This window comes from Myodes glareolus, chromosome 9, assembly GCF_982192425.1.
Source record: "Myodes glareolus chromosome 9, mMyoGla1.1, whole genome shotgun sequence".
Classification (NCBI taxonomy): Eukaryota; Metazoa; Chordata; class Mammalia; order Rodentia; family Cricetidae; genus Myodes; species Myodes glareolus.
This window is the reverse complement of record NC_142034.1, coordinates 38,806,099-38,832,039: the sequence shown is the minus strand read 5'-3', so window position 1 is coordinate 38,832,039 and position 25,941 is coordinate 38,806,099. Positions and strand designations below refer to the sequence as shown.

The window sequence follows — 25,941 nt, the reverse complement described above, 5'->3', positions numbered from 1 at the left end:
GAACGGGAGAGCTGGCTCAGTGGTTAAGAGCACTGGCTGCTCTTGCAGAGGACCCAGGTTCTGTTCCCAGAACCAGCATGGTGGTTCGCAACCTGCTGTACCTACAGTTCCAGGGGATCTGATGCCCTTTTCTGACCTCCTGGGGTACCAGGCAGTCAGGTGATTCACATACATGTAAACAAACTCTTCAACACAATAAAATAAATAAAATAAAAAGTCTTTGAAAGTAAAAGAAAATTTGACCAAAATGTGATGGCGCTTGTGTGTGAAAAGGCCACAGTGAAGCCCATTGCTTTGTATGCTGGCCTGGAAAAAAATGAGTATCAGTGACACCAAGCTTGGCCAGTGTCGTGCCTGAGACCCGGGGTCCCCAAGCTGGAGTGTGCACAGTGATGTACAGAAGAGACAGGAGGAGTCTTTTCTCCTCACGTTTGCCAACGCCTTTATTTTTGCGTTAGTTTTACACATAAAGGACCAATGCGGTGGCATGTGACACGGGTTAATTAGTAGCAACGCCAGGGAAGGGCGCCCAGTTGGCCTCTCCTTTCTAACTGCACCTGCTCTGCCAACAGATCTTCGCCACCGCCTGCCTGAGGAAGGGTAGAAGGTCCCTGGATACTCTACGTCTAAGAAGTCCCTGGGTCCCTAAATTTTTAGTGTTTTGTGATGATTTTGTGTGTGTGTGTGTGTGGTGTGCGTACACCTGTGTGCTTGTGTGTGGGGTGTGTGCCTGTGGAGGCTAGAGTTTGGTGTCAGGTGACTTCCTCTCACACTCCTGCTTATTTGATATTGAGACAAAGTATCTCATTGGCCCTAGAGTTCAGCCTGGCTAGGCTGGCTGGCTGGTGGGCTCCCCAGTATGTGATGACAGAAGCCCACCTCCAAATCCAGAGTCTTACATGGGTGCTGGATCAAAACTCAGGCTTGTGCACTTTACCATCAGAGCCATTGCTGCACCCCATTTTAAAGATGGAAACACTGAGGCCCAGAGACATTAAATAATGTTTCCACATAAAGTTATAGAATCTGAAGTCTAAATCCTGATTTTTGTTTTGTTTTGTTCTTTTTGTTGTTGTTGTTGTTGTTTTTATTTTTTGAGGCAGAGTTTCTCTGTGTAGCTTTGGAGCCTGTCCTAGAACTTGCTTTGCAGACCAGGCTGGCCTCAAAATCACTGAGATCTGCCTGCCTCTGCCTCCTGAGTACTGGGATTAAAAGTGTGTGCTACCACCACCCAGTCAAATCCTGATATTTTTGACTCCAGAAAAAGAAGCCGAAATCATCTCCTTATTCTGTCATCCTAATTTTGTAGAAAGGACCGGAGGACATTGTAAGGCTCACCTAAGACAATGGTGTAAATCTTAGCACAGTAATGGAATCACATGACAGTCACTACTACAGTTACTGATGCCATAAGGGACCTGTGTAACCCAGGCTAACCTCAAACTCTATGTAGCCAAGGTTGGCCTTGAACTCCTGATTTACCAGCCTCCACCCTCCAAGTGCTGGAATTGCAGGTGTGTGCTGCCATGCCCAGCCCAAATGAGGGAACCACAGGCCTGGCAGCCAGGGTCAGACAATAGCAGCTCTGTCCTAAGTTTCCAGTGTCTCCTTGGTCCATACAGTCAGCTGACTCCACACCCGTCCCCTCCTTGCTTGCTTTCCCAGCTAAGCCTTTGCTCAGCTTTCCTTTCTGCCTGAAATGCTGTGGATTTCCTTCAGTGCTAGAATCCTGCTTCATCCTTCAGGGTCTTTCCAGAACTCTGCTGCTTCCCCCAGTATGCATGTGTGCGCATTCACTTGCATGTGTGTGCACATGTGTGTATATGGTGTGTGTGTGCACATGTATGCCAGTGGTACGTGTATGTGTGCTCACATGTGTGTACATGAATTCCTGTGTGCATGTGTGTGTGCAGGTGCATTCCCATATGTGCGTGTGCATGTCGAGGACAGAGGCTAATGTCAAGTGTCTTCCTCTATTCTCTACAATAAAGAATATTCTTATTTATTTTTGAAACAGTGTCTCTCATTGAACCTAGGGCCCACCTTAGACAAGACAGACTGCCCAGCAAGCCCTGCTGACCTCCTGTCTCCACTTCCCCAGCATCAGAATTGCAGGCAAAAACTCCAGCTGGAGTTTGGGCTCAGGTACTGATGCTGACATAGCAATTTCTCATTGATTGAGCCATCTCCCCAGGCCCTGCTTCCACTAGTTTTATTCAGATTTGCTTCTATTTATTGATTGTGCCAGGCAGTTAACATGTAGCATGTACCCTGTTGTCTGTTTTATAGATGAAGAAGCCGAGGTTCAGAGTGGCAAGCTACTCAAAGGCACGTCTAGGAGGCGGCAGAGACAGATTTCAAATCCAGATTATCTGGTGCCAGCCTGGCTTCCCTGTGGTACCTGCCTCTTGGCTGGTGTGGAAACTGAAGCTAGAAGAACTGCTTTTGAATCTCTGCAACTCACGCGCATGCTTTTAATCCCAGCACGTGGGAGGCGGAGGCAGACAGATCTCTGAGTTCTGAGTTCAAGACTAGTCTGAGCTACACAGAGAAGCCTTGTCTCAAAAAAATAAAAATAAATAAATAAAATTAAAAGAAATAAAAAACTAGAAAAAGGAATAATAATACTGTCCTGAAGTCAACTACGGGGAGTAAGCGGATGCTTGATGCACATTGAAAAGGCTGCTTGCTCCCATCTAGCAGTAGAAAAAGGTCCACATGCCTGTATCTCTCATTCCAGCTCATTACAGCCGAAATTGGCTCTGATTTGTCCTAATAATGCCAAACCGCTAACGCCCTGCCCTGCATGTGACTCTAAGGCTTAGGAAATGCTTGCTTCGCTGACTCAGCATCTGCAGAAGCTCTTTACCCCCAGGCCTGGGAGCTGAGTCTGCATCTGGTCACGAGGGCACAAGAGGGTACCTAGTGCAAGGCTGAGAGGCCACACTTGTGTGTGCCGGGGACGAGTAGTGGTGGCCAGAACCCTCGAGGGACACTGTAGGCAGATAGAGAGGTAGGGTCCACTGCTCAGAACTAAGAACTCCAAGGTGGAAGGAAGCTAGTTCTCTGAGGGAGACACAGGGTAGTGCTGAGACGGTGGAGATGCCAGCAGGTTCACAGAATGGGCCCTTTCCTGACACATATTCTAGAGAGAAATAAAAAGAGCTATTTCTAGAGCATGGTTTCAGAAGTGAAATGGGCATTTCTTGTGTCTTATTCAGAGACCTTGTTCCTACACCTAGGCTGTGCCTTGTCAACCTCTCATATAAACAGTGCCATTAGAAAAGAAACACTTAACGGGTCACTGATGGTCCCAAGTTCTAATCGCAGGTTCCAATCCCTAGCCATGTGTAGGATCTTGGGTCAAATCTTACCCTCCTGGGCTTCCGTTCCCTCCCTATTAAAGTGAGAATGGTATGGCCAGCTTTATAGGTTTACGAGAAGAAAACGTGTAGGGTGACATAACATTCCACCTCATGAGAACATTTTTATTTTTTATTTTTTTAATTTTTTATTATTTTTTTCTTTTTTATTTTTTGGATTTCCAAGACAGGGTTTCTCTGTAGCTTTTGGTGCCTGTCCTGGAACCAGCTCTAGTAGACCAGGCTGGCCTCGAACTCGCAGAGATCCACCTGCCTTTGCCTCCTGGGTGCTGGGATTAAAGGAGTGCGCTACCACCACCTGACGTGAACATTTTTATTATGCTTTTTTTGTGTGTGAGTGTGTCCATGTGTGCGTGCCTCTTTGTGTGTGTGTGTGTGTGTGTGTGTGTGTGTGTGTGTGTTGGGACATACATGTGCCACAGCCTGAGTGTGGAGGTCAGAGGTCAGCCTGCAGGAGGCAGCTTTCTCCTTTCACTCTGTGGGTCCCTGGGATCAAATTCATGTCGTCAGACTCTGTGGTAGGTGCTTTTACCCACTGAGCCACCTCACCAGCCCAGAACTTACTTTATTTGCTATGTGATTTGGCTTATATGCATTTTAAAAATAATTTATTTATTCTTATTTTTTTGTGCGTTGGTGCTTTGCTTGCATGTCTGCATGAGGGTGTCAGGCCCCTGAAACTGGAGTTGTGAGCTGTCATGTGGGTGCTGGGAACTGAACCCAGGTCCTTTGCAAGAACAACCAGAGCTCTTAACCACTGAGCCATCTCACAGCCCCAGCTTATATGTATTTTTATAAACTTTAATATTAAAAACTTGCAAATGAAAATATATGGAAGTCACATCCCACTTGGTGCCTGAAGGCCATCTGCCTGTGACGTCTGTCCCCCACTGATTGCCAGACTTGAGTGGCTGATCTGGCTGGCTAGGAAGATGTCCCTTCCTCCCTCACCACTCAATGTGCTTCCCTGCATCCAGACTGGAAGAGAGCAACTTTCCCCTACCAGGGAATAAATTGTGGGTCAGGGGTAGATGAGTAGGGGTATTTGCCTGCTAAAACCTCCAAGCAAGCTCTCAGAACTTGTTTTAGTATTAATCTGAGGACAGATTCCAAGAAATGTCAATAGGAGTTACATGGCTTTTTTTTCCTGTACACTTTGGTCTAGCTCATATCATTTACCCATAAACATCAATGCCATACCTCCTGTACGTGGAGCCCACGATATATTCTATAAACACCCGAGGACCGTCCACTGTGCTCTGTGCCCCTCACCAGTCTGACCTCTCACAGGTGTTGCAGAGGAAGGAAGCAGCGTGGGTTATTGTTCTGCAATGAAGGTTCTCAATGCTAGATGTAGTATTTATTAGTTTAATATCACACTAGGCTGCCAGTTTTTAACTTAATCTTTTACAAGCTGCTGGAAACACCCTATTTCTAAAAATGTCCCAGCAGATGTGGGTTGTTGAATCAAAAGACAAGAACTATCTGCCCTTAGGAGTTTCCCTGGCTGAGAGATTTCATAGCAGCAGGCTTGGGGAATAAGGGCTCAGAGCTGGAAGTGACGTTCAGAAAGGCAAGGACTTGGGATTTGGTGATTCCTTCAGAGGGCTTCATATAGTGAATCCTTCACACAGTGGTAGCGAGTTTACCTGTATGCTGGATAGTTAGAAAGGAGGGAGGGAGAGAAGGAGGGAGGGAGGGAGAGAGGAACTCCTGAGCCACGTGTTATGACTGAACAAGCACTTGATTTGGGTCTTGCTTGTGCTGATCCATTTAAGATATTTTTTCTGAGCTAAGTCCTTTAACTCTTCCAACAACCTAACGAGGCAGAAGCGCCACTGTCATCAATGTTAACACGTGCTCAGGATATAAAAACTAGAAGAAACAGAGGAAGTTGTCCAAGGTCAAACTAGGCATGCCCGGAAAGCAGCTGCTCCACACTTGACTCCAAGTCTGGGTCCTCCTAATGTCCTGGCTTTTATCTCTCGGGAAAGTCACTTCTTCTCCCAAATAAAACATCTGCTTATTTCTTTCCTTCTTTCCCCAGGAGGGAACAAAGGACATAAGGCCACTTCTAAGGTAACTATGTATCTACAGGTTTTTGCCTGCAGAAGTGTTTTGCCAGGGATTGATGAAGTGTGGCCCATGGACCAAATATACTGTCAGCCAGTTTCTTTTTAATAAAGTTTTCATGGAACAGCACAGGTATTCATTTTTTTTTGCATTGTATGCAACAGAATCAAATAGTTGTCACAGAGACTTGAGGGCCCACAGAGCCTAAAATATTTACTATCTAATTCTTTTTTTTTTTTTTTTTTTTTTTTTGATTTTCGAGACAGGGTTTCTCCGTAGTTTTTGGTGCCTGTCCTGGAACTAGCTCTTGTAGACCAGGCTGGCCTCAAACTCACAGGGATCCACCTGGCTCTGTCTCCCGAGTGCTGGGATTAAAGGCGTGCGCCACCACCACCCGGCTTATCTAATTCTTTATGGAAAAAGATTGTTGACTGTTAGAACATACTAACATCTAGGGTTTTACTTGGCTTGGTTCTGATTTTTGTTTCGATTTGTTTTTAGTTTTTCAAGACAGGGTTTCTTTGCGTAACTGTCCTGGCTGTCCTGGAACTTACTTTGTAGACCAGGCTGTCCTCAAAGTCAGAGAGATCCCCTTGCCTCTGCCTCCCAAGTGCTGAGATTAAAGGCGTGCGCCACCACTGCCTGGCTTTGGTTCTGATTTTTAAGACAAGGTCTTGTGTAGTCTAGACTGGCTTGAAATTCCTGCTTAGTCTGCTGAGGCTAGAGGCATGTGTTGCCCCATCTTGCCAGCCTATCGATTTTAATGATAATGAGTTATATATGTGGTAAATAGAAAAGATTCTAGCTGGTACTCAGGAAGCAGAGAGAGGCAGATCTCTGAACTTGAGGCCAACCTGTCTACAAAGCGAGTTCCAGGACAACCAGGGCTACACAGAAAAACCCTGACTCAAAAAACAAAAGAGGGAGGGGGGGGGAGAAAGAGAGAGAAGATTCTAGAAGACCATATACCACCTGTAAACAATTGGTGGGTAAGTTAATGACCACCACTGTTTACATTTCATACATTGGAATTGTTTCTATGTTGTTGCTTGAGACAGGGTATCATATAGCAGAGGCAAGCCCTGAACTCTCCCAAACTGGCCTTGAACTCCCAATCCTCCAGCTTCTACTTCCCAAGTGCCCCCATACACAACTTTGGAATAGATTTTATCTTTCTAATTAAGTTGTAACGTATGTACAGGGGTATGCATAAATGCACAGAGAAATATGCACAGGTCCTACAGATGCATACCGACTCCATCAAAACATAGGACCGCTTTTAATCCCAGCATGAGGGAAACAGAGGCAGAAGGATCCCTAGAAGTTCAAGGCCAGCCTGGCCTACTTAGTGAGTTCAAAAAACAAAGCTATAGACTCTTCGGAGGCTCAAGAGATGCTGCAGCATTTAAAAGCACTTGTTGCTCTTGCAGGAGACCCGGCTTGATTCTGCACACCCATATGGTGGCTCACAACTATTTATAACTACTATTCCAGGCGATCTGCTGCCCACTTCTGGCTCTATAGGTACCAATTAAAACACGTTTACACATAAAATAAAATAAATTTTTGTTTTGTTTTGTTTTTTCGCAACAGGGTTTCTATGTAGCTTTGGAGCCTGTCCTGGAAACTAGCTCTTGTAGATCAGGCTGGCCTTGAACTCACAGAGATCCTCCTGCCTCTGCCTCCCGAGTGCTGGGATTAAAAGAATGCACCACCACCCGGCAAAAATAAATATTTTTTTAAATTGGAGACTAGAAAGATGGTTCAGTATTTAAGAGCACCTGCTGCTCTTGCAGAGGACCTGGATTTGGTTCTGGCACCCACGTGGGGGCTCACAATCACTTGTTAACTCCAGTTCTGGGTTTGGTATCAGGTGCCCTCTTCTGGCATCCCTAGACACTGCATGTAAATGTGCACAGACATTCAGGCACACCTATCCACATTTAAAAAAAAAAAAACACGGAGAGATGGCTTAGTGGTTAAGAACACTGGCTGCTCTTCCAGAGGACACAGGTTCCCTGTTCTAATCCTAGCACCCACATGACAGCTCACATCCATCTGTAACTCCAGCACCAGGGGATTGATGCCCTTGTTCTGCCCTCCATGGTCACCAGGCACACATATGGAACGCAGATATACATGCAAGCAAAACACTCCTAGACACAAAATAACAAATAAGTTAATTTTAAATACAAGACAATAAAAATGAGTTATTTAATATAAGTAAATAAGCAAACATAAAAAAAAACATAGAACCTTCCTACTATGCCAGTAACCTGTACCACTATGGGTTTTCTTTCCTAGTTAACAAAATACAAATGGACCACATAGCATATATCTGTTTGTGCCTAAGAGTGTTATTAATTTCATTGCTGATGGGCAGGAGAATTCAGCAAGTCACCAGAATCGTTCTTGAGACGCCCACTTACTCATTCACTCCACGGATACCTCACTGAGCAACTGTGAATCTCAGCAGCTCTCCAGGCAGTGGTGTGTAAGAGTGGTGCCCCTTCCTCCAGATCGTATTCTCTGTGGTGTAATTTCTCGTGGGCCACTGAGAAATGTCTCCTACTAAACAGAGGAGTGCCCAAAGATCAGGAAGTAGGCATCTCAGAAATTGAAGACCTTTAAAGAATTTCATATCATAGAACTTAAGTGGTCCCTCAACACCCCCCAACTACCTCCCCCTATAATACTTAAATAAATCACAATGCTAAATCTTCATCATGATGCACTCAGTCTGGGACTTCAAAGGCTTTCCTCCATCCCTGTGGTGTGATCTCCTATTTCCCTCCTGTGGGACCCCCGCTCCCTCACCTTCTCTTCTCTGAAAGCAATGAAGACTAGGGAGACTTCTCTTTCGTCCTAAAAGCCCACCCTCTCTTAGGGAAAAGTATTTTTGTTTGTTTGGCTTTGTTTGTTTGTTTTCTTGTTTTATTTTTTGTTTTTGGTTTTTCGAGACAGGGTTTCTCTGTAACTTTGTTTGGAGCCTGTCCTGGAACAAGCTCTTGTAGACCAAGCTGGTCTTGAACTCACAAAAGATCTGCCTGCCTCTGCCTCCTGAGTGCTGGGATTAAAGGCATGCACCACCACTGTCCGGCTTTAGGGAGAAGTTTTGCCTTAGAGGAAAGCTTTCAGAGAGATGGCTCATTTAGTCATGCTGCTCTGTTTGAATTTTCCTTTTTAAATTTCCATGGCAGGGCTAGAGAAATGGCTCAGTGGTTAAGGGCACTTGTTGCTCTTCCAGAGGACCCAGGTTCAATTCCCAGCACCCACATGTCAGCCCACAACTGTCTGTAACTCCAGTTCCAGGGAATCCAACATTCTCTTCTGACCTCGAAGGATATCAGGCACACATGTGGTGCACATACGTACATACATGCAAGCAAAACACTCCTTCACATAAAAATAAAAAAAATCAATACAGGTTCATGGGCATAAAGTCTGCTCACACATCTGTAATTGCAATTACTTGACATTTACCTATATTTCCTGGAGTAGTAAATAAACTGTAAGTCTGGGCAGGACAATCTCAGGCTATGAATAGCCAGGTTACATGGAAGATCTACCTGCATGCACTGGGTGCCTGGTGCGTGTGTGTGTGTGTGTGTGTGTGTGTGTGTGTGTGTGTGTGTTGGGGGAGAATGTGCTAACACCTGAGTTTTGAGAGCAAGAGGGAGGAAGGTTTGGGTGGCTGGTGGTACACACTAATTAGAACTACAAATCAAAGCTGTGCTGGTAAGTGGATGGTGACGGCGATGGTGGCTTTTTAATGGGTTCCCCTGGCTTATGACAGAAAGTGTTGCTTCTTATACTTTATTATATTATATTACTTATATTGAGTAAGAGGCAGGGAAAACAAGGTTCTTCGCTCAGGGACATTTACTTCGAACACTTCATCATCCTGCCTGAGTGGCGCTGAGAGGCAGAGAATTCTCCTACTGGGCAGGATCACAAAAGGCAAGGATCTGTCCCATGTCACAACAAACTAGAAAGCAAGAAGGTGAAATGAAGCTCCCCCTCCCTTCTGTGAACTTACAACCCCTTTCTCAGATAAACAGGGGTAGGTGCAACCCTTGGGATCCCATGCACGCACCCGCACCCACCCCTTCCTTCTCCAGACTCCAAGCACAGGTGATCCAGGTACCAGTCACTGCTCCACCTTTCACAGAATCTTCACCCTTGCAGCGTGACTCACCAGAGTTGGCTCACCGGGAGGTCTGACCCTGCGCCTAGCAGATGAGGGCTGCGGGTCATGGGCCATTCTCTTCTCTCTTGTAAATATTCATCTCTACCTCTGACCCAACCGCAATTTCCTCCTAATCCACTGCTTTTGAATGCGCAGGCAGTTTAGAGAATGTGCTTAGAAGTTCCTTTGCTCTCCTGAGAGCTCTGAACTTTAGTTCCTCTTTGCCCAATTCTTCCAACCTCAGTGTCCCTGAGTCTGAGAACCCTCAGCTTCTAAAGGGCTAGCTAGATTTTACCACTGGGAACTGGCCTCCCACCTTCACGGACTGGAAAGTGTGAACACAAGTGTTAGTCAGCTTTGCACAGGTGGTCTTCCTCAGTGTCTACACCTTCCCGGCCTCCTGGTTATTAGGAATGTATTCCACAAAGGAAGGAACCAAGGTTCAAAGTGGCTTCCGCCCCGGTGTGCTATTACTGTGTATGGATTGAAGCAGTCTCTACCCTTCAGGTCAGGTCCCAGCCTGGAGGTCTGGGTGCGGCCTGCGCCTCCTTTCTTCCTCTCCGGGTCCCAGGGGAGCTGTGGCAGAAACTCCTGCCACGCCGAAAGGCTCACGGTTTCCTTCCGGGCCAGACCTGGGTGGGGGGAAATTTTCTTCAATGGCTTTGGGGTGTTTATTTTAGGGGGCATCCAAGACCACCGCCTCAGTGAACTTGTGTTTACTAGAACTCTAACTCCCGGCACCAGAACCGCGGCCGTCCTACAACTAAGAGACCAGAAAAAGAGGACCTGGGTAGCCCGCAGCTGCAACAGTCGGTCCAGCCACAGGCCAAGCTAAGCATTCATCCGGGTCCCCGCAGTCCTAGTTTTGCCTGGAAAGTCTAGGCGCATTTACGTTCCGGGTTTAGGCCAGAGAGCGCGCCCCAGGTGTTGCTCTCCTCTGGTGTGGCCGGGCTAGGGCAGCCCTGCGGCAGCGCAGCTCCGCTTTCACTACTCCCTGCGGCCATAAAGTAGTCGGTGGGCGCCTCCTTTCAAGGGTCCTAAAGGCCTCTAGCACCCTAACTACGCGGTCTGGGCCGGCGGTCCTTTAAATCCAAACCAGGCCTGGTTGAGGAGGGCCTGGAGAGCAGTAAACGAGGTAAAAGTAAGTGAGGCCCCTCCAATTCGTTCTACCGGTGCCTGGAATCACTCTCTTCTTCCTGGTGCCCATTCCCAAAGGACCGGGCTCTCCACCACCACCCCGCTGCATTCCCAGGTTTGCTACCTGTGGTCACCTTTGAGACTCTATGCTCTCCTCATCCTCCCCCCCACCCCCGTCTTCCAAGGCACCCCAACTTTCTCCAGCTCTCTCACCTGAACCCCCGAAGCGCGGTTTCTTCTTTCTCCACTAAAGTTGAACCCGCCGCCTGTGGAAAAGCAGCCCCCCACCCCCACCCAGCCTAGGCTGCAAGCCACTTGCTTAACAAGTCCAAAGGTCAGCTAAAGTTTGACTGATAAACAGAACCGGTAGAAAAGATTTGGAGCCCCCCCCCCCAAGGGTGAGTACAATGGGCCCTGGCAAGTCCCGATCCTGGCCCAAGTCTCCGGCTCCGTTGGACTGTCCCTCAGGCTCTCCCACTCTCTCGGTTTTTCCCCCTCCCCACCACCATTTGCATCTTGCCGAAAGCCGAGCCCTTCCCACTCATTTGCATATCTTATATGGCCTAATGGTGGCGATCATGGCAAGTTAGAAGTTTTCTGACTCCTCTCGGAGGAGACTCCGGGACCCTGGGGAGTAACAGGTGTCTGGAGGCTAAAGGGTGGAGGGGTTCCAGGACTTAGAGGTCTCTTGTAAAACTCCCCTCCACCCTCCTCTCTCACACCCACCCATCCCCTCACCCCCTTCTTTTTCCGTCCTTGGAAAATGGTGTCCAAGCTCACGTCTCTCCAACAAGAACTCTTGAGCGCGTTGCTGAGCTCTGGAGTCACCAAGGAAGTGCTGGTCCAGGCCTTAGAGGAGTTACTGCCGTCCCCGAACTTCGGGGTGAAACTGGAGACGCTGCCTCTGTCCCCCGGGAGCGGGACGGATCTCGACACCAAACCGGTTTTCCATACTCTCACCAATGGCCACGCCAAGGGCCGCTTGTCTGGGGACGAGGGCTCGGAGGACGGGGACGACTATGACACTCCTCCCATCCTCAAGGAATTGCAGGCACTCAACACCGAAGAGGCCGCGGAGCAGCGGGCCGAGGTGGACCGGATGCTCAGGTAGGCAGCAAGCGAGGTGCTGGGTACGCCCGGACCACCCCTAACCCCGTGGGTTCATGGAGTCAGTCCCCTGCCCCGCATCGGAGGCGTGTGGTGCAGACTCTTCTCCCGCAAGCCCCTTTCCCATGGTGGGGAAAATAAATCCCCCGGGGGTGCTTCGCTTCTCTGAGAACAACTGAACTAGTTCCTCAACCGGCTGACCTGCAACCCGAGGGAGGCTTCATCTGCCTCCACCTAGGTGGGCGCTCTGGACTCATGCACCTTGGTGGTGGTACCCAGGCGCGAGACCCGAAGGTGCGGAACCTTAAACTTCCCAGGACTAGAGGTGCAGGTGGGCGCAGTGAGACAGCTGTGATTCTCCTAGGACCTCAGACTTGTGCCCCCACGCACTTCGAAAACCTCAAGCCACACGTTTCTCCCAGAGACTTAAAGCCCTCTGCAGAGGCGGTCTGGCAGCAGTGGTGGCTGAGGCCTCGGAAGCAAGTTCTTTGAGTCCTTGCTTCTGCAGCGCCAGTGCGAGCCGCAGCTTTAGATTTGTAAAGCGGAAAGTTTGCTGTAGGGTCACGATGGACCCTTGCCGGGCAAAAGAAACCACAAAATAATGAAAGGAAGAGTGCGAATGTGTGGGATACGTGGTCCAAAGACACCCCTGCCCCACTATGTAGAGAACCTTGTCCCAATCTGAGAAAGGTGGGTGTGTACGCATCTCACTAGAGGCACCCCGGCTATCCTGCGGGGATCCAGGGTCTGGCTGCTGTCTCTCCGGTGGCTGGGATCACTTGCCGGTCCTCTTGCCCTGGCCTACACTTTGACAGCTAGTTACTAATTATCTAAGGAGCCAAGTGATTCCCTTAGGCCACGCGTTGTTTGGGAGCCACTTGGCTTCAGGAAGGAGCCCCTCGCGTGGCCCATGACTCTTAAGCCCCTTGGCTTCGAAGTTTCAGAGAGAGTCCCAAGTGAATGCGAACATTAAGGGCTAGGCTCCCTCTCCCGCAGCGCAGGTTGGAGTGGTGACCTTGCATTTGAATTTGTGCTTTGGATACCTGACCGCTTGCCCTCTAGCCAAGGCAATCTGGAGGACTTGTAGTTTTGTTTTGTTTTTTAATCCCCTAAAATGTTTTTTTCCCCCCCGCTAATTCACAAGCTTGGGAAACATGTGGCGGTGATTTCTCTCCGGTCGGATTTAGGGGCCTGGATGGTATCAGGTGTAGAGGGTATGGACTGGGGAGCTGAGCCCCTCCGAACGACGTCGGGGGCGGTAGGGTGGCAGGAAGGTTGTCCTGGGCCTGGCTCACCTAACCAGCATCTCGTCGCCCACCCCGCTGGGGCCTAGGCCCTTCCTTCTGGCCTCCTGGCAGCCCAGGGCCGCCGTCTAGTTTGTTTCGGAGCTGACCTAGGGAAGCAGGAGAGGCCTAGTGCGCCTCTGTACTGTGGTCCCCACGCTGTGTCCAGCACAGCGGAGATGTAACATAAACTGCAGCACGTGGAGTTGGGGTGTTATTAATTTATTCCTATAAATCATCAACAGAAAGTACACAAAGACCGTGATTAGGTTGAAAAGAGAGGCGGGTTATTCATTGGTGAAGTTGTAAACTCGGCTTAGAAAAGGAAGAAAATCAAAACGCAGGAGGGGGTGCTCACGGGGCGCTGGCGCGGCACACGCACTGCACCGCGGGGCGCGCCCCCAAAGTCCCTATGCCACTCCTGGAAGCCAATACCCGCAAAGCCTGTCCAGGTCGGAGGTCTTAGGACCTGGGCCTTCTTCCCTCCCTCAAGCTGGTAGGGAGCAGACTCTAAGTGGGGAGAGGACCCAGGACACACCCGGAGGTTTTTGTCCCTTTCACCCTTTCACAAGCTGGTGCCGCCTTCCCTCCCCTGGCCTCCTGGAGCTTCCGACTTTATTAAAGTAATTTTTCAAGAATTTGCTAGCGGCTCCCGGGTCACTGCATAGCCGACTTCAGGGTACCAGGCATTCTCTTTCCCCCCACCCCCATCCTCCATGTTCTCCTGTAAGTCAGAAAGAAAAGAAAGGTGTGCGGGGGAGGAGGGTCACTCGGTGGTGCGCTTGGACGCCTTCGGAGTTAAGCCAGAGAGGACGGTTAAAAACTGCAGCGTCCTGCGGTGCCCCGGCTGCTGGCCGGGAGGCTGGTGCGTCCCTGGCACTTACGAGAACCGGCCACCACCTAGGAAGCAGGAACCGAGGCTCCTGGCCCGTGCGGCTGCAGCCCAGGGCTTCTCTGCTCTGGGTGGGACAACAAAGTCATTGTTGAGGAAGGAGACGGCAGGAAGGACAGTGTGGCCACCGCGGGCTGGCGTTTGACACCTGCGCTAGCTCCAAAAAAAAAAAAAAAAAAAAAAAAAGCCAACCTCAAATCGCGACCCCGAGTTTATCCCGGCGAGGAAACTGTATTTCCCAATAACTCTTACTGGAGCTTCAGAGCTCTCTCTCCCTCAGCGAACACGCGAGGCAAACATTAAGGGGTCTAAGAGGTTTGGAAAAAAAAAAAAGGTGTAACTACGCCATCTTACCCTCAATTCAAATCTTTTAATTCCGGGCCTGAAGGTTTTGTCTAAACGGTTTTTGTGCTGGTTTTGTTTTGTTTCTTTCTTTTCTACTCGTCTCATTGTTGAGTTAATGCCCCCTTTTCACAGAACCAATCACACATAGAACACAACACTATTTCGCTATGTTTCTTAGGCACGCAGAATAACAGGTAATGCGGTTAAACAAAGGAAAACTGCCCAAGTGATCTGTTAAAGCGATACACTATTAACTTCTAAATTCAAATACTGCTTTCTTTAATTTTTAAAGCTATTGTTCGTACCTGTTAGAAATGTTTTTCCATTCTAAAAATATTTTCGGAAATGTTCCCCAGCAACGAGCGTTAGACGATCGCTGGTATTTACGTGGTTATGTCTAAAATGTTGATTGCCGTGTTTTTCTCTCGCTCGCGGTGAATTCTCCAGGTATGACACTGAAACGGACGTATTTCCTCTTCTTTCGTTCTTATTACTTCACTCTGTTGTTTTACTTTATGTGCCTTTATAAATGCTTGAGAAATTTCTTAACTTAGATATAATTATTATGAAAATTTACATTTCTCAAAACATCTCTTTTAAAGCCTGACTTTTCACGAATCCAATAGTCAAGACTCACTAAAATCTCATCATTCAAATGCCTGTAAAATATCTCCCTTGGTTGCTGGAGATTTTTTAATACATTAAATAAATTAATTAATTTTACAGGCACCATTGAAAAAAATCATTGTTTTAGCACAGGTGCCTAATTTGGTCTCAGTTTTAACCCCACTTTTTATTGTTTCATTTGAACCCAATTTTCTCGTTTGTTTTTTTTTTTCAGGTTCTATTAAGCTAACATATATGTGTATATATATCAGTAGTGCAGGATTGTTTCTGTAACTGCATTAAATAAATTGTACACATGCTTGTATTGTTTCTTTAATACCTTTGATCTGTAACCTCTGTTTTACTTAGTCTCTTAATTTAAATGACAGTTCTGATTTTGAGTATTCCATTTAACAAGCAAGAAAAGGTAACAGTGAGGTTGGAAACCTTGTAAATGAAAAAGCCTAGGAGACATCCCTTGCCGTGTTCATGACAAACTGTGCCTGTGTCTGTGAGACATGAGAAGCTTGATTACATTCTCGTTCCAAACTTGAAATCCCCAGAACTGTCACCTCCCTGGTGGCCTTTCTATATCAGAGAGATGCAATCGCCCAGGCAAATGGAGCATTAATATCTTACTCCCAAACTAAAATTATTCTTCCTTAATAGGATTTATTTGGGAGGCAGGACTGTGGATAACTAAAAAACAAAACAAAACAAAAACAACAGCAACAAACCTTTACCTGTTTCGCAGGCATCCTGATTCTTCAGCCAGAGGGAGCTTTGCCATTATATTTGAGAACATTTAAAAAAAAAAAAAAAAAAAACCTCCAAAAGCAATATAATATTTGACTACAAAAGGAATCACAACTATACAAATGTTTATCTCAGTTTGAGGTTTGAGGGAGGTTTCTAAACACATCAAACCAAAAAAAAAAATTTTTTTTAACATCCAGTCACTCTTTAAAAGACCCTTTGCATCCCAGGAGGTGGGCACACAAGCCCACCCCTCTTTTGACAGAACGGGCTTCCTTTCGAGAACGGGGGGGGGGGGGGGGGGGGGAAGCACTGGAGAGGTTTAGACTAAAGCAGGGGTGGTGGATTGAAAAACTGATTTGGTTCCATGTAGAACCAGCTTAGCCAACTCAGGCCCTAGGCACCTCCACTTTCCTGCAGGACTCTTGCTTTAAGTCTCTTGAAAAAGCCAAAGACAGCAGAATAAAGCCAGAGCCTTTTCTTCCACGGCATGGAGGGTGGGGAGTGTCGTGGCGTGGGGGTGGCCTTAAAGATGAGCATTCTTCTGTGCCTCTCTCAGAAGGAAAATCTGTGTCTCCTCTCCCGTTTTGTTTTGTTTTGGCCATACACCTCTCTCAAGGTTGGAGTTTGGATGGGTGGAGAGAGATGTGAGGATGAGTTTTTTACCTAGCAGGTGAATATTTTTCCCTGAGCATTTCCCATCAGCACCCTAATCGTCTGCCTATCTGTCTAGTGAGGACCCTTGGAGAGCTGCCAAAATGATCAAGGGCTACATGCAGCAGCACAACATCCCCCAGAGGGAGGTGGTGGATGTCACAGGCCTGAACCAATCCCACCTCTCCCAGCACCTCAACAAGGGCACCCCCATGAAGACCCAGAAGCGAGCTGCCCTGTACACCTGGTACGTCAGAAAGCAACGGGAGATCCTTCGACGTAAGTGATTTAAACCTGCCTCTGCTTCAACCTGCAGTGACTGTTGTCCTCACTCTGACCCCGTGGGCTGCCTCAGTTTCCCCTCCATCCAGAAGGCCTTTTAAAAAGTAGTTGGCAAATAGAAGAAGCTGGCAGGTAGATGTGGCCTTGTAGTTGCTGCACAGTGGGTTATCTTGTATCGTTTGTTTCTCGCACAGCCCCTTGCTACACAGCTAGTTGCACTGAAAAACCCTTAAGTGTAGGCAGTAGACCCTGAATGTTTTTAGTTTTTCTTTCCAACATCCATTTCTTTGTCTCTGGTGGGCGTATGACCACAGGTCTGAGTTACCAAAGAAGACACTAACTACATAGTGGTCAACAATATTGATCACCATTACTATTATTTTCCTCCCCTCTGGAAAAAGGATAAACAACTAAAGATTTGTATAGATGATCAGAACCTGACCCTGATTCTAGGAAGTGGAGGTGGAGTGACGGGAAGTGGAGCACTAAGTCCAGAAACAATCTAAAGTACGTACCCACTTTTACCAAGATTAGAATTTGGGCTAAGCTGTGAGGGACTCCATCTGGTGACGACATCCTTCCTGTCTGAAGCAGAACACAGTTTAAGTGTCTGCACTTGAAATTCTGACCCACCGAGTTTTTGTTGTTTTTTTTTTTTACATACTTAATTTTAATTAAATGTTTTTAGTTGGGAAGAAATTATTAAAGAAAAATAAAATGTGATTCTCATTTTGTAGCAAATTGCCCACATAATCCACACCCCCTATGTTTTGTATGTTGTACCAATAGGTTATCCCACACATGCTCCACGCAAGTACCTAATTTCCCAGATTACCTCTGAAACGCTACTACCCCCTAAAACTCAGATTTTGTTCAGATGTCATCAGCTACCCCAATAATAATGTTTATAGAGGATTGTCTGGTGCAAAGTGGCTCATGGTGGTTTGCTGATCCAATTCTCATCACTTTAGGGGTTTTGTTTTTGTTTGGCATTGTGTTTTAGGTTTTTTTGAATGTTTGTTTTTTTGAGACAGAGTTTTTCCGTGTAGCCCTGGCTGTCCTGGAACTCACTCTGTAGATCAGGCTGGCCTTGAACTCAGAAATCCACCTGCCTTTGCTTCCCGAGTGCTGGGATCAAAGGTGTACACTACTATTCCAGGTTTATTTCAGTTACTAACCCAAGATCCTCTTTCTGTCCCAAGAGGCCTTCTACCCAAGAATGCTGAGAATCTTGGGTCTTTAAGTTGAGGGGGTTTGAACCTTGAGCTATTTTTATTTGGGGAGATCATATATGGCCATTTCACTTGAATTATTAAAAGCCAGTCCATTCTATAGAACAGTTTCAGCTGCCAATGCCACCCAGCAACTCACTCTTTCCCTATTGCTGCCCCCACCACCACCACCACTGCCATCCCCCAACCCTCCCCGGGATACGCCCCGCCCCCTCTCCCGGGCTCTGAGCCTCTGTGTCTTTGCCAACATGTTTCCTCCATCATTTTCTGGGTAGGAATTTTTTCCCCTCTTGCTGCACAGTTGTTTTTCAAATTGCTCTTGAATTTTTGTTCTATAAACTGCTCCAAAATGATCATGTCTGTGTTTATTGTGCTAGTATCTATGGGGCAGAAGGGCCATCTGTGGGAGAAAAGGTTTGGGGCACTTGTCTCCTCTCCGACTGAGGTTAACATTGTATGGACAGAGTAGAAGCTGCTGTGATGCTGTCTTCTGCACAGAGGACCCAGTCCTTTAAAGTGTAGGTTGACCCCTCTCTGCATGGGTGCTATTTAAGGAATTGACCTCCTGACATGAAGCAGCTCTTCAGTTCCTGCATGGCCCCATTTTCAGGAGCCATAGTCATCAAAGGGCAGACAGCCCTGGTACTGGCTCAGCAGTCAGGATGGTATTCACTAATGTCCTCCAGGATAGACAGGGTGACATAGAAGACACTGGACCGTCTAACAAGACGGAAATCCCAGGAAGAGTCTCAGGATGCTCAAGAAGAGGATATTGACCAAGGGGATGGCTGCCAGCAAGGGACATTTTTATTCAGTGTTATTGTTGTTTGGGGGTTTAAAGTTACAGGAGATAGTACTTAAGGGCTTATTCCTTAATTATCATACACACACCTTGTCATGTCCCGAGCACTATGGTAGGCTGTAGGGTATACAGGTCCTTGTCTCCAGGGACTCAGACTCTTCTGAAGGAGTTGAGAAGCTTGAGCAATTAATGGCAGCTCCTTTACAAGTGCTCTTTAAACGGCGTCCACTGGGCTGCAGAGTGACTGCAAGATCACCTGGAGAAATCCCAGAGGACTTACTGGAGGAGGCAGCATTTCTATCCCTTCTTAAAGAATAAAAAGACACACCAGCATGGGTCAAAAATTGAAGAGAGAAATAAAAGAAAGACCAAGTGAATGGATTGAGTGGAAAGAGAAAGAGGAGATAGAAATGAGATGATGCATGAAAGTTTCATGAAGAGCCAGACTAATAGATGGTGCCACATCTGTGCCATTCACAGGCTGTCTCTATATGTGGAGAACCTTCTGGATTAGCTCCTCAGTCTAGGATAAGTCTGCCAGAGCAACTGTCCCAGTGTCGTTTTAATGGGCCTCAAACGTTTTCTATTCCATTTTATTTGAAATGAAGCAGGGGGCATTGATGGTAGCTGGAGGTGCCTGCGAGGGTCTAGCTCTTCAAACGCTGAGTGTGACTAGGCCAGGTCCCTGAAGCCTGGAGGCCCTGACTGGCTCACAGATGCTCTGGGTTCAGACCCTGTGTAAGCTGCTGTCTCCCAAAAGAGCAGTCTCGTACTGGGGGCTGCGCAGCAGCAAAAGCCTCCTCCACCTAAGTGAGATTTGGGGAGCTCGGGCCATTACTGTTTGGGTGATTCATAAGCTAGTGGCTAGGAACAGGAGAGCACCCTAGGCTCATGTGACTTAACCACTCTGAACTTGAGTTTCTTTATCTGCTGTTGGAAATAATGACACTTCCCCCATAGCAAGGCTATGAGAATTAGGTGAAGGGTTATACGTACGGGGTGTTGAACCACAGACACAGCCCACTTCCTGTGAACTGTAGTGACATCTGTTCATGTCAAATGAAAACATCTCAAGTGATTCCCAGACACTTGGGGTTATCCTCACTGGCCTTGGCCATTCCTCACAGGGGACTCTACAGATGTGGTGCGGGGCTCCACGGGGAACAGGGGAGACATTAACTGGTCCTCTCCCCGGCTTCACAGGGGACTTGTGTGTCTACCTTCACTCTCAAGTGACAGCACATAGACTGTGAAGACTGAGTGATGGACTGGAAACACCTGTAAACATCTGGCTGTGGGAGGAGTTACCATTCTCCCTCATCATCCCTTGGGACGCTGATAACATTCTACTTTTACATTTAGCAGAGGTTGCTTCTGGTTTCTAAAAACACAGTGGGCATCAGTGCAAACAGAACCCTAAGATCTCAACTTAGGGACAAACTCAAGGACCATCTCAAATCAAAGTCTCCGGTGACAAAGGCCATCCATTCACCTAGGAGGCTACTTCCGAATTGGCCATTGGCTAAACAAAGGCATCCCCACCTGCGGCAGGGATCCTAAGTTTAGGCTGGGAAGAAGCCTATCACTTCCTTGAAAAGGGCCAAAATAGAAGGATAGCCCATGACAAGTCATAACATCCCAGGTATACAGACTGGAGACACTAGTGAGGTTTGTGGAGGGGTTCAAAGTTAGTATAGTAAGTAGCACAGATCTGTGATCCCATTATCTGAGATTACGGCACACCCAGAAGCTCTGGAGGTTGTGGCTGGACTCTCAGAATTATGAGTGACTCTGGGAACTGAGAAAGGAAACACCCAGGTCAGAGCATGGGGTGCAAGTGTCGCGGTGAACCCGCCAGGTGAAGCGGTGAACGGACACTTAAAAGAAATCCCACACTAGCTCAGAACTGAGAGATAAATATTTATTTAGGGGTAAACTCACAAATCAGGATTCTCTGCTTGAATGATGGATGGAGATTGAATCCAATCGGAACGAGCAATCAATGAAAGAGAGCAAGGGGAAGGAGATAAAGAGATAGATGCAGGTTCTGTGTCCCTGTATATAGTATAAGAGGCCACGCCCCCAGTAGGCGGGTCTTCCTACGGCATCTCCCCCTTTTGTTTAAATAAGAGAGTTCTAAGTCTAATAAAAGTTATAGACAATAAAAACAGATATCCTATTCTAACTAGCTTAAGTTTTGTATAATAAATAACTTGGCCAAGTCATGAAACTACAATTATTTAGTCTTCAACCCCATCGAAGATCCGAGAAGGGAAATAATATTACTTGAGTAAGCAGGAAGTGCAATCAAGCAACTTCCAAAATGTGCAACAAATGACAGATAAAACTGGCTACCTGGGCAATCACCCAAAATCTCATTTGCAATGTTGAAGCAACCAACTTTGGCTAAGGCCTAGAATAACTGACAGACCGTTTTCAAAGGCAAAAAATTTTTCAAAACCGTCCTACCCTGTCTTGGCAAGATTTGACAGTCCTGCTTATCCATTTCTGGATACTATATATCTTGTCAGTGGTTGAGGCACGGGCATTTCTTTGCCCAAAGGCCAGTTTTGCCAAGAAGAAAACAAGCTCCAAGTGGAGTGTCTTCAGTGCTCAACATTCTCTAGAGAATAGATCGGTGCTGCCAGGAGCAATTGTGTCTCACTTCAACAGAATTCTAAGTTATTCAGATGTCATTTTGTACAGCTCTTTGAAGTAGTTGAAGATTATCTATCTGTGCAGAATATAATCTCTATGTATCTAAAGAACCTGATTAGTCTAACTATAAGTATGGCAAACGTAGATGACTATTGATCTATAATTTTTAGTACCTATATAACTTACAGACTAACACAATAAACAGCTGTGCAATAAATGAGGACCATGACCTCCAAGTGTAAACAGCATGCAGGGACTGGGAAATGATTTTGTTATATATCCAGCGCCTCTGCGAACCCTGCTCCATGCAGATAAGAGGGAGAAGACAATGTAGTTCCCTTCTTAATAAAGTGGATATCAATCCTCATTCCAACTATATAGGCCAGGCTGTCCTCCACTGCTCATTCATTCTTTGAAGATGGATTAAAGGTTATTCTGCCTGGGTCTGGAAAGTAGCAGCTAGGTGTTTCCTTCACCTTTCTCCAGCCCCTTCAGCATCATCCCTGCAAAGCTCCTCTGTTCCAGACTCTGCACTTTCATCTTTCAAATTATGTGGGCAGATCTCGAGCCATCTCCCTCATTAAAGGTTCTCTGGGACACACACATACATGACACACATACCACGTGCATACCACATACATACACACACGCACACACATAGAATATACACCTCACAAAACACATACACACACACACTATTGCCTTTGCAACCATACTAGAAGTTTAAGGAACATCTTTTTTTTATTATTATGTATACAATATTCTGTCTGTGTGTATGCCTGCAGGCCAGAAGAGGGCACCAGACCCCATTACAGATGGTTGTGAGCCACCATGTGGTTGCCGGGAATTAAACTCAGGACCTTTGGAAGAGCAGGCAATGCTCTTAACCTCTGAGCCATCTCTCCAGCCCCTCTAAGGAACACCTTCTTTTGCAAATGCAAAGCTCCATTTTTATTTCAAGGCATGATTTAAAAAGTTTGAGATTTCATGTTTTTCAAAGAACCTAACGTTGGAATGCAGGTGCCCAGGAGAGAGGAAGGGTAAAGAGCAGGAGGGCTACACATTGCCTCTAAACATGGTAGGTAAGTGTAAAATACACCTTTGAACAATTTTCCCTGGGCCTGAGACTTGATTAGGCTTATCCCCTTGACATCAAAACACAAGCATTCAGAGCCAGGCAGTGGTTGTACACACTTTTAATCCCAGCACGTGGGAAGCAGAAACAGGCAGATCTCTGAGTTCGAGGTTAGCCTGGTCTACAGAGTAAGTTCCGGGACAGCCAGAGATACACAGAGAAACTCTCTCTCTATCTCTCAAAAAAAAAAGAATCAATTGATCAATTTGATCAATCAATCAACCAATAAAAATACAAGCATTCAGGACTCAGAGTGTCTTAATGTCAGAAGGTCAATGAGTCAAAGGAAAATAATTAATTTTCTCAAAACACTGACTTGGCTATATCTAAGCTCTGTCCAAGAAAGGAAAGGGTAGCTTTGCTGGGGACACAGGCTGTGCCGTGAGGAGCCTGCCACAAGGCATCCCCTCTCTATCCCCACATGAAATTAGAGCAGATCGTGAAGCTTAAGGGAGAGGAATCAGGGGTCTATTGGTCCATCGTGTCTGTGTCTGTCTGTCTGTCTACCTGTCTGTGGAGTGAAGGCTACAGGCTCTATCAAATCTACTCCTTTCTCTTTTCAGAGTTCAACCAGACAGTCCAGAGCTCTGGAAATATGACAGACAAAAGCAGTCAGGATCAGCTGCTGTTTCTCTTTCCAGAGTTCAGTCAACAGAACCAGGGGCCTGGGCAGTCCGAGGATGCCTGCTCTGAGCCCGCCAACAAGAAGATGCGCCGCAACCGGTTCAAATGGGGGCCCGCATCCCAGCAAATTTTGTACCAGGCCTACGACCGGCAAAAGAATCCCAGCAAGGAGGAGAGGGAGGCCTTAGTGGAGGAATGTAACAGGTAATACCAGGCACCCTCTTGAGCAATTGGGAAGGTTCATCTCCCTTGGTCCTGTGACAACCATTGAGACACTGGTTATCCACCCAAGTGTGGCTAAATCAGGGTCTCCCCAAGTGTGTTCTACAGAATCCCAAATTCAGTTTATTAGTAAATATGTTTGAGACACATCACAGGAGTACTTCTTCAGAAGCCCCAGCTTATTTTATCATATTAAAAGCTCTGAGGAGCCCAGCACTCAGGAGGCTGAGGCAGGCCTTGTCTACAAGAGCTAGTTCCAGGACAGACTCCAAAGCTACAGAGAAACCCTGTCTCGAAACCACCCCACCCCCCAAAAAATCTCTGAGGAGGATTGGCAAGATGGCTCAGAGGCTTAAGGCATTTGCTGTCAAACCTGACTGCCTGAGTTTAGTGAATCCACATGATGGAGAGAGAAGCAAATCTTGCAAATTGTCCCTAAAGCGGGTGAAATATGAATATTCACACAAATGAATATTTAAAAGAAGAAAGAAAGATCCAAGATGCCCTGCATTTACGGAGCCTGCACAGCATTGTTGCTTGTCAATCATGAAACCTCACCTCTGCGAAATACTAAATTATTATTCCCACAAGTGATTATCTTAGGGCAGATATTCTAAAAAGCTCTAATATGAAATCTAATGCTGGAGAGATGAGTTTCCACTCCATACAGGCAACTCCATACAGGCAACACCAAACTGTCCCTCAGCTCTGGTCTCTACTAATGGTATCCCCATGTGACTGGAAAAAAGCCGGGACCTGGCACAGGTTTTATAAGGTTTACATAAATGTCCCATCTAGAATCCCAACACTCAGGAGGCAAAGGGAGGAAGTTGGAGAGTCTGAGGCCCATCTGGACTTCAAGTGAGACCCTGTCTCAAGCAACCAATTAAGGAAATTAGCAGGAGAGAAGAATTGGTTGGATCGCTTTGGTTGGTTCTGTCTACACTGACTGGACAGACTCCTTTCTATGTCTTAACTGTTTACCATTTTTTAAAAGCAAACACTGGAAATCCTTGGAAAGTGCTTTTGGCTTCCTTCTTTCTTTATTCTCTTTCATTCCCATTTTGACTCTCTAGAACATTTGCTCCTTGCTCTGGCAGAGGCCTGGGGGGCTTTGGTTTTATCTCTGAGCCAAGCAACCTTGGCAGTAAAAACACAGAGCCAGGGAAGCCGAGTAGGGAAGCAGCCTGGGTTTGACACAAGGTCTTCCACTGAGTGGTGTCCAAGAGCACAGCTCACAGTGGGCTGGGGGTTTCATTGGTGCTCATAAGCAGAGACCTACCCTCTCTGGCTACCTCCATAATGACCCCACCCCTCTCCGCTTGCTCTTTGCCCCAGAGTATGAATGTGGAATCCGGATTCCCTGCACCCTTTGGGGGAGTATCCAAACCCCCAAAGCCCAGATGCCTCTCACAGTGCCTGGAAGAGACTCAGAGTCAGCCTTTCGTGAGGCAGTAAGGAAGGTGTCGGGAGGCTGATCACCAGGCCATCTGTTGAAATTGCTAATCTTTGGCTTGCCCTCATGTAATTGGAACCACATAGGGGCCTATGCTTGGCCTTCTAGATAGTTTAGCTTACTCAGTACCCACTCTAAAGCTTCCCTCCAGCCTTCTCAGATAATGTGAGGATGGCCTCTCTCTGGACAGGCCTCTAGCCCCCACTGACCTTCAGCCTCTACTGTGACTGTGTATTTGGGGCCCACCCAGCACATGCAATTACTCCAGCCACCCTCACTCACCATCCCCCGCCCCTGTTCTTTGCAGGGCAGAATGTTTGCAACGAGGGGTCTCCCCATCCAAAGCCCATGGCCTAGGCTCCAACTTGGTCACAGAGGTCCGTGTCTACAACTGGTTTGCAAACCGCCGGAAGGAAGAAGCATTCCGGCAGAAACTGGCCATGGACGCCTACAGCTCCAACCAGACGCACAACCTGAACCCCCTGCTCACCCACGGCTCCCCTCACCACCAGCCCAGCTCCTCTCCTCCCAACAAGCTGTCAGGTGAGTCGAGAGCTGTGCTTCTCACTGTCTGGGAACTGACTGTCGCTGTCCTCGCCGGAGGGGCGGATACTCTGAGATGACCACAGACCTGCTTTCCTCCCATTGCTAGAACATTCTCATGAGAGAGTGCGTGCCTTTGGTCAGGTTTCCTCCCACTTCTTGCTCAGCCGCTGGGCCCTCAAGGAGCCCTTTGCCCTTTTCTTCCCTGCCTTCATTCTCCCTGGGTGGCTGCTGACTCAGCCACACAGATATTCCCCGGAGAAGGCTGCCTTTTGGGGGTGCCAGGTCCGAGCTGCAGGCAGGGGGGATGATAGTGTTGTATCTCTGGTCAATATGATGGAGAATGGCATTTTGGCCACCCTCTGCCATGCTGGGCTATATCCTATCTGGCACTCTCTGGTTTCAACAGGAGAAGACAAGTGGCTATTAGGGAAAGGCCGCTTAGGTGGCAGTCTCTGCTGTGCTGAGCCAGGATTAAGATGAGGTCCATCCCTTGAGATCTTTGGTGATGAGCTGGCTAAAGAGTTTGTACCGTGTCGGCCTGGATCAGAATGTCTCTGCC

At 47.2% G+C, this 25,941-nt stretch overlaps 1 protein-coding gene and 1 long non-coding RNA gene across 6 annotated transcripts in view; one reads left to right on the top strand and one right to left on the bottom strand.

Annotated features, from left to right (window-relative positions):
- Positions 1 to 9,256: 9,256 nt before the first annotated feature.
- On the bottom strand, positions 9,257 to 11,135 carry LOC125408425 (uncharacterized). Its single transcript, XR_007234460.3, has 2 exons — positions 10,996 to 11,135; positions 9,257 to 10,277 (listed from the first exon to the last, which is right to left on the bottom strand). It is a non-coding gene; the product is annotated as an uncharacterized LOC125408425 (long non-coding RNA).
- Positions 11,136 to 11,545: 410 nt separating this feature from the next.
- The window catches only part of Hnf1b (HNF1 homeobox B), a 53,306-nt gene continuing 38,910 nt past the window's right edge, over positions 11,546 to 25,941 (top strand). For 2 of the 5 annotated variants that reach the window (XM_048446678.3, XM_048446677.3), the window contains exons 1-4: positions 11,546 to 11,889; positions 16,505 to 16,704; positions 23,176 to 23,362; positions 25,144 to 25,379. In XM_048446678.3, coding sequence (XP_048302635.2) covers positions 11,546 to 11,889; positions 16,505 to 16,704; positions 23,176 to 23,362; positions 25,144 to 25,379 — 967 coding nt within the window. Of the gene's footprint in view, positions 11,890 to 14,832; positions 14,857 to 16,504; positions 16,705 to 23,097; positions 23,363 to 25,143; positions 25,380 to 25,941 lie in introns of those variants that run through there. The other 3 variants (XM_048446676.3, XM_048446675.3, XM_048446679.3) reach the window with 2 other exon arrangements.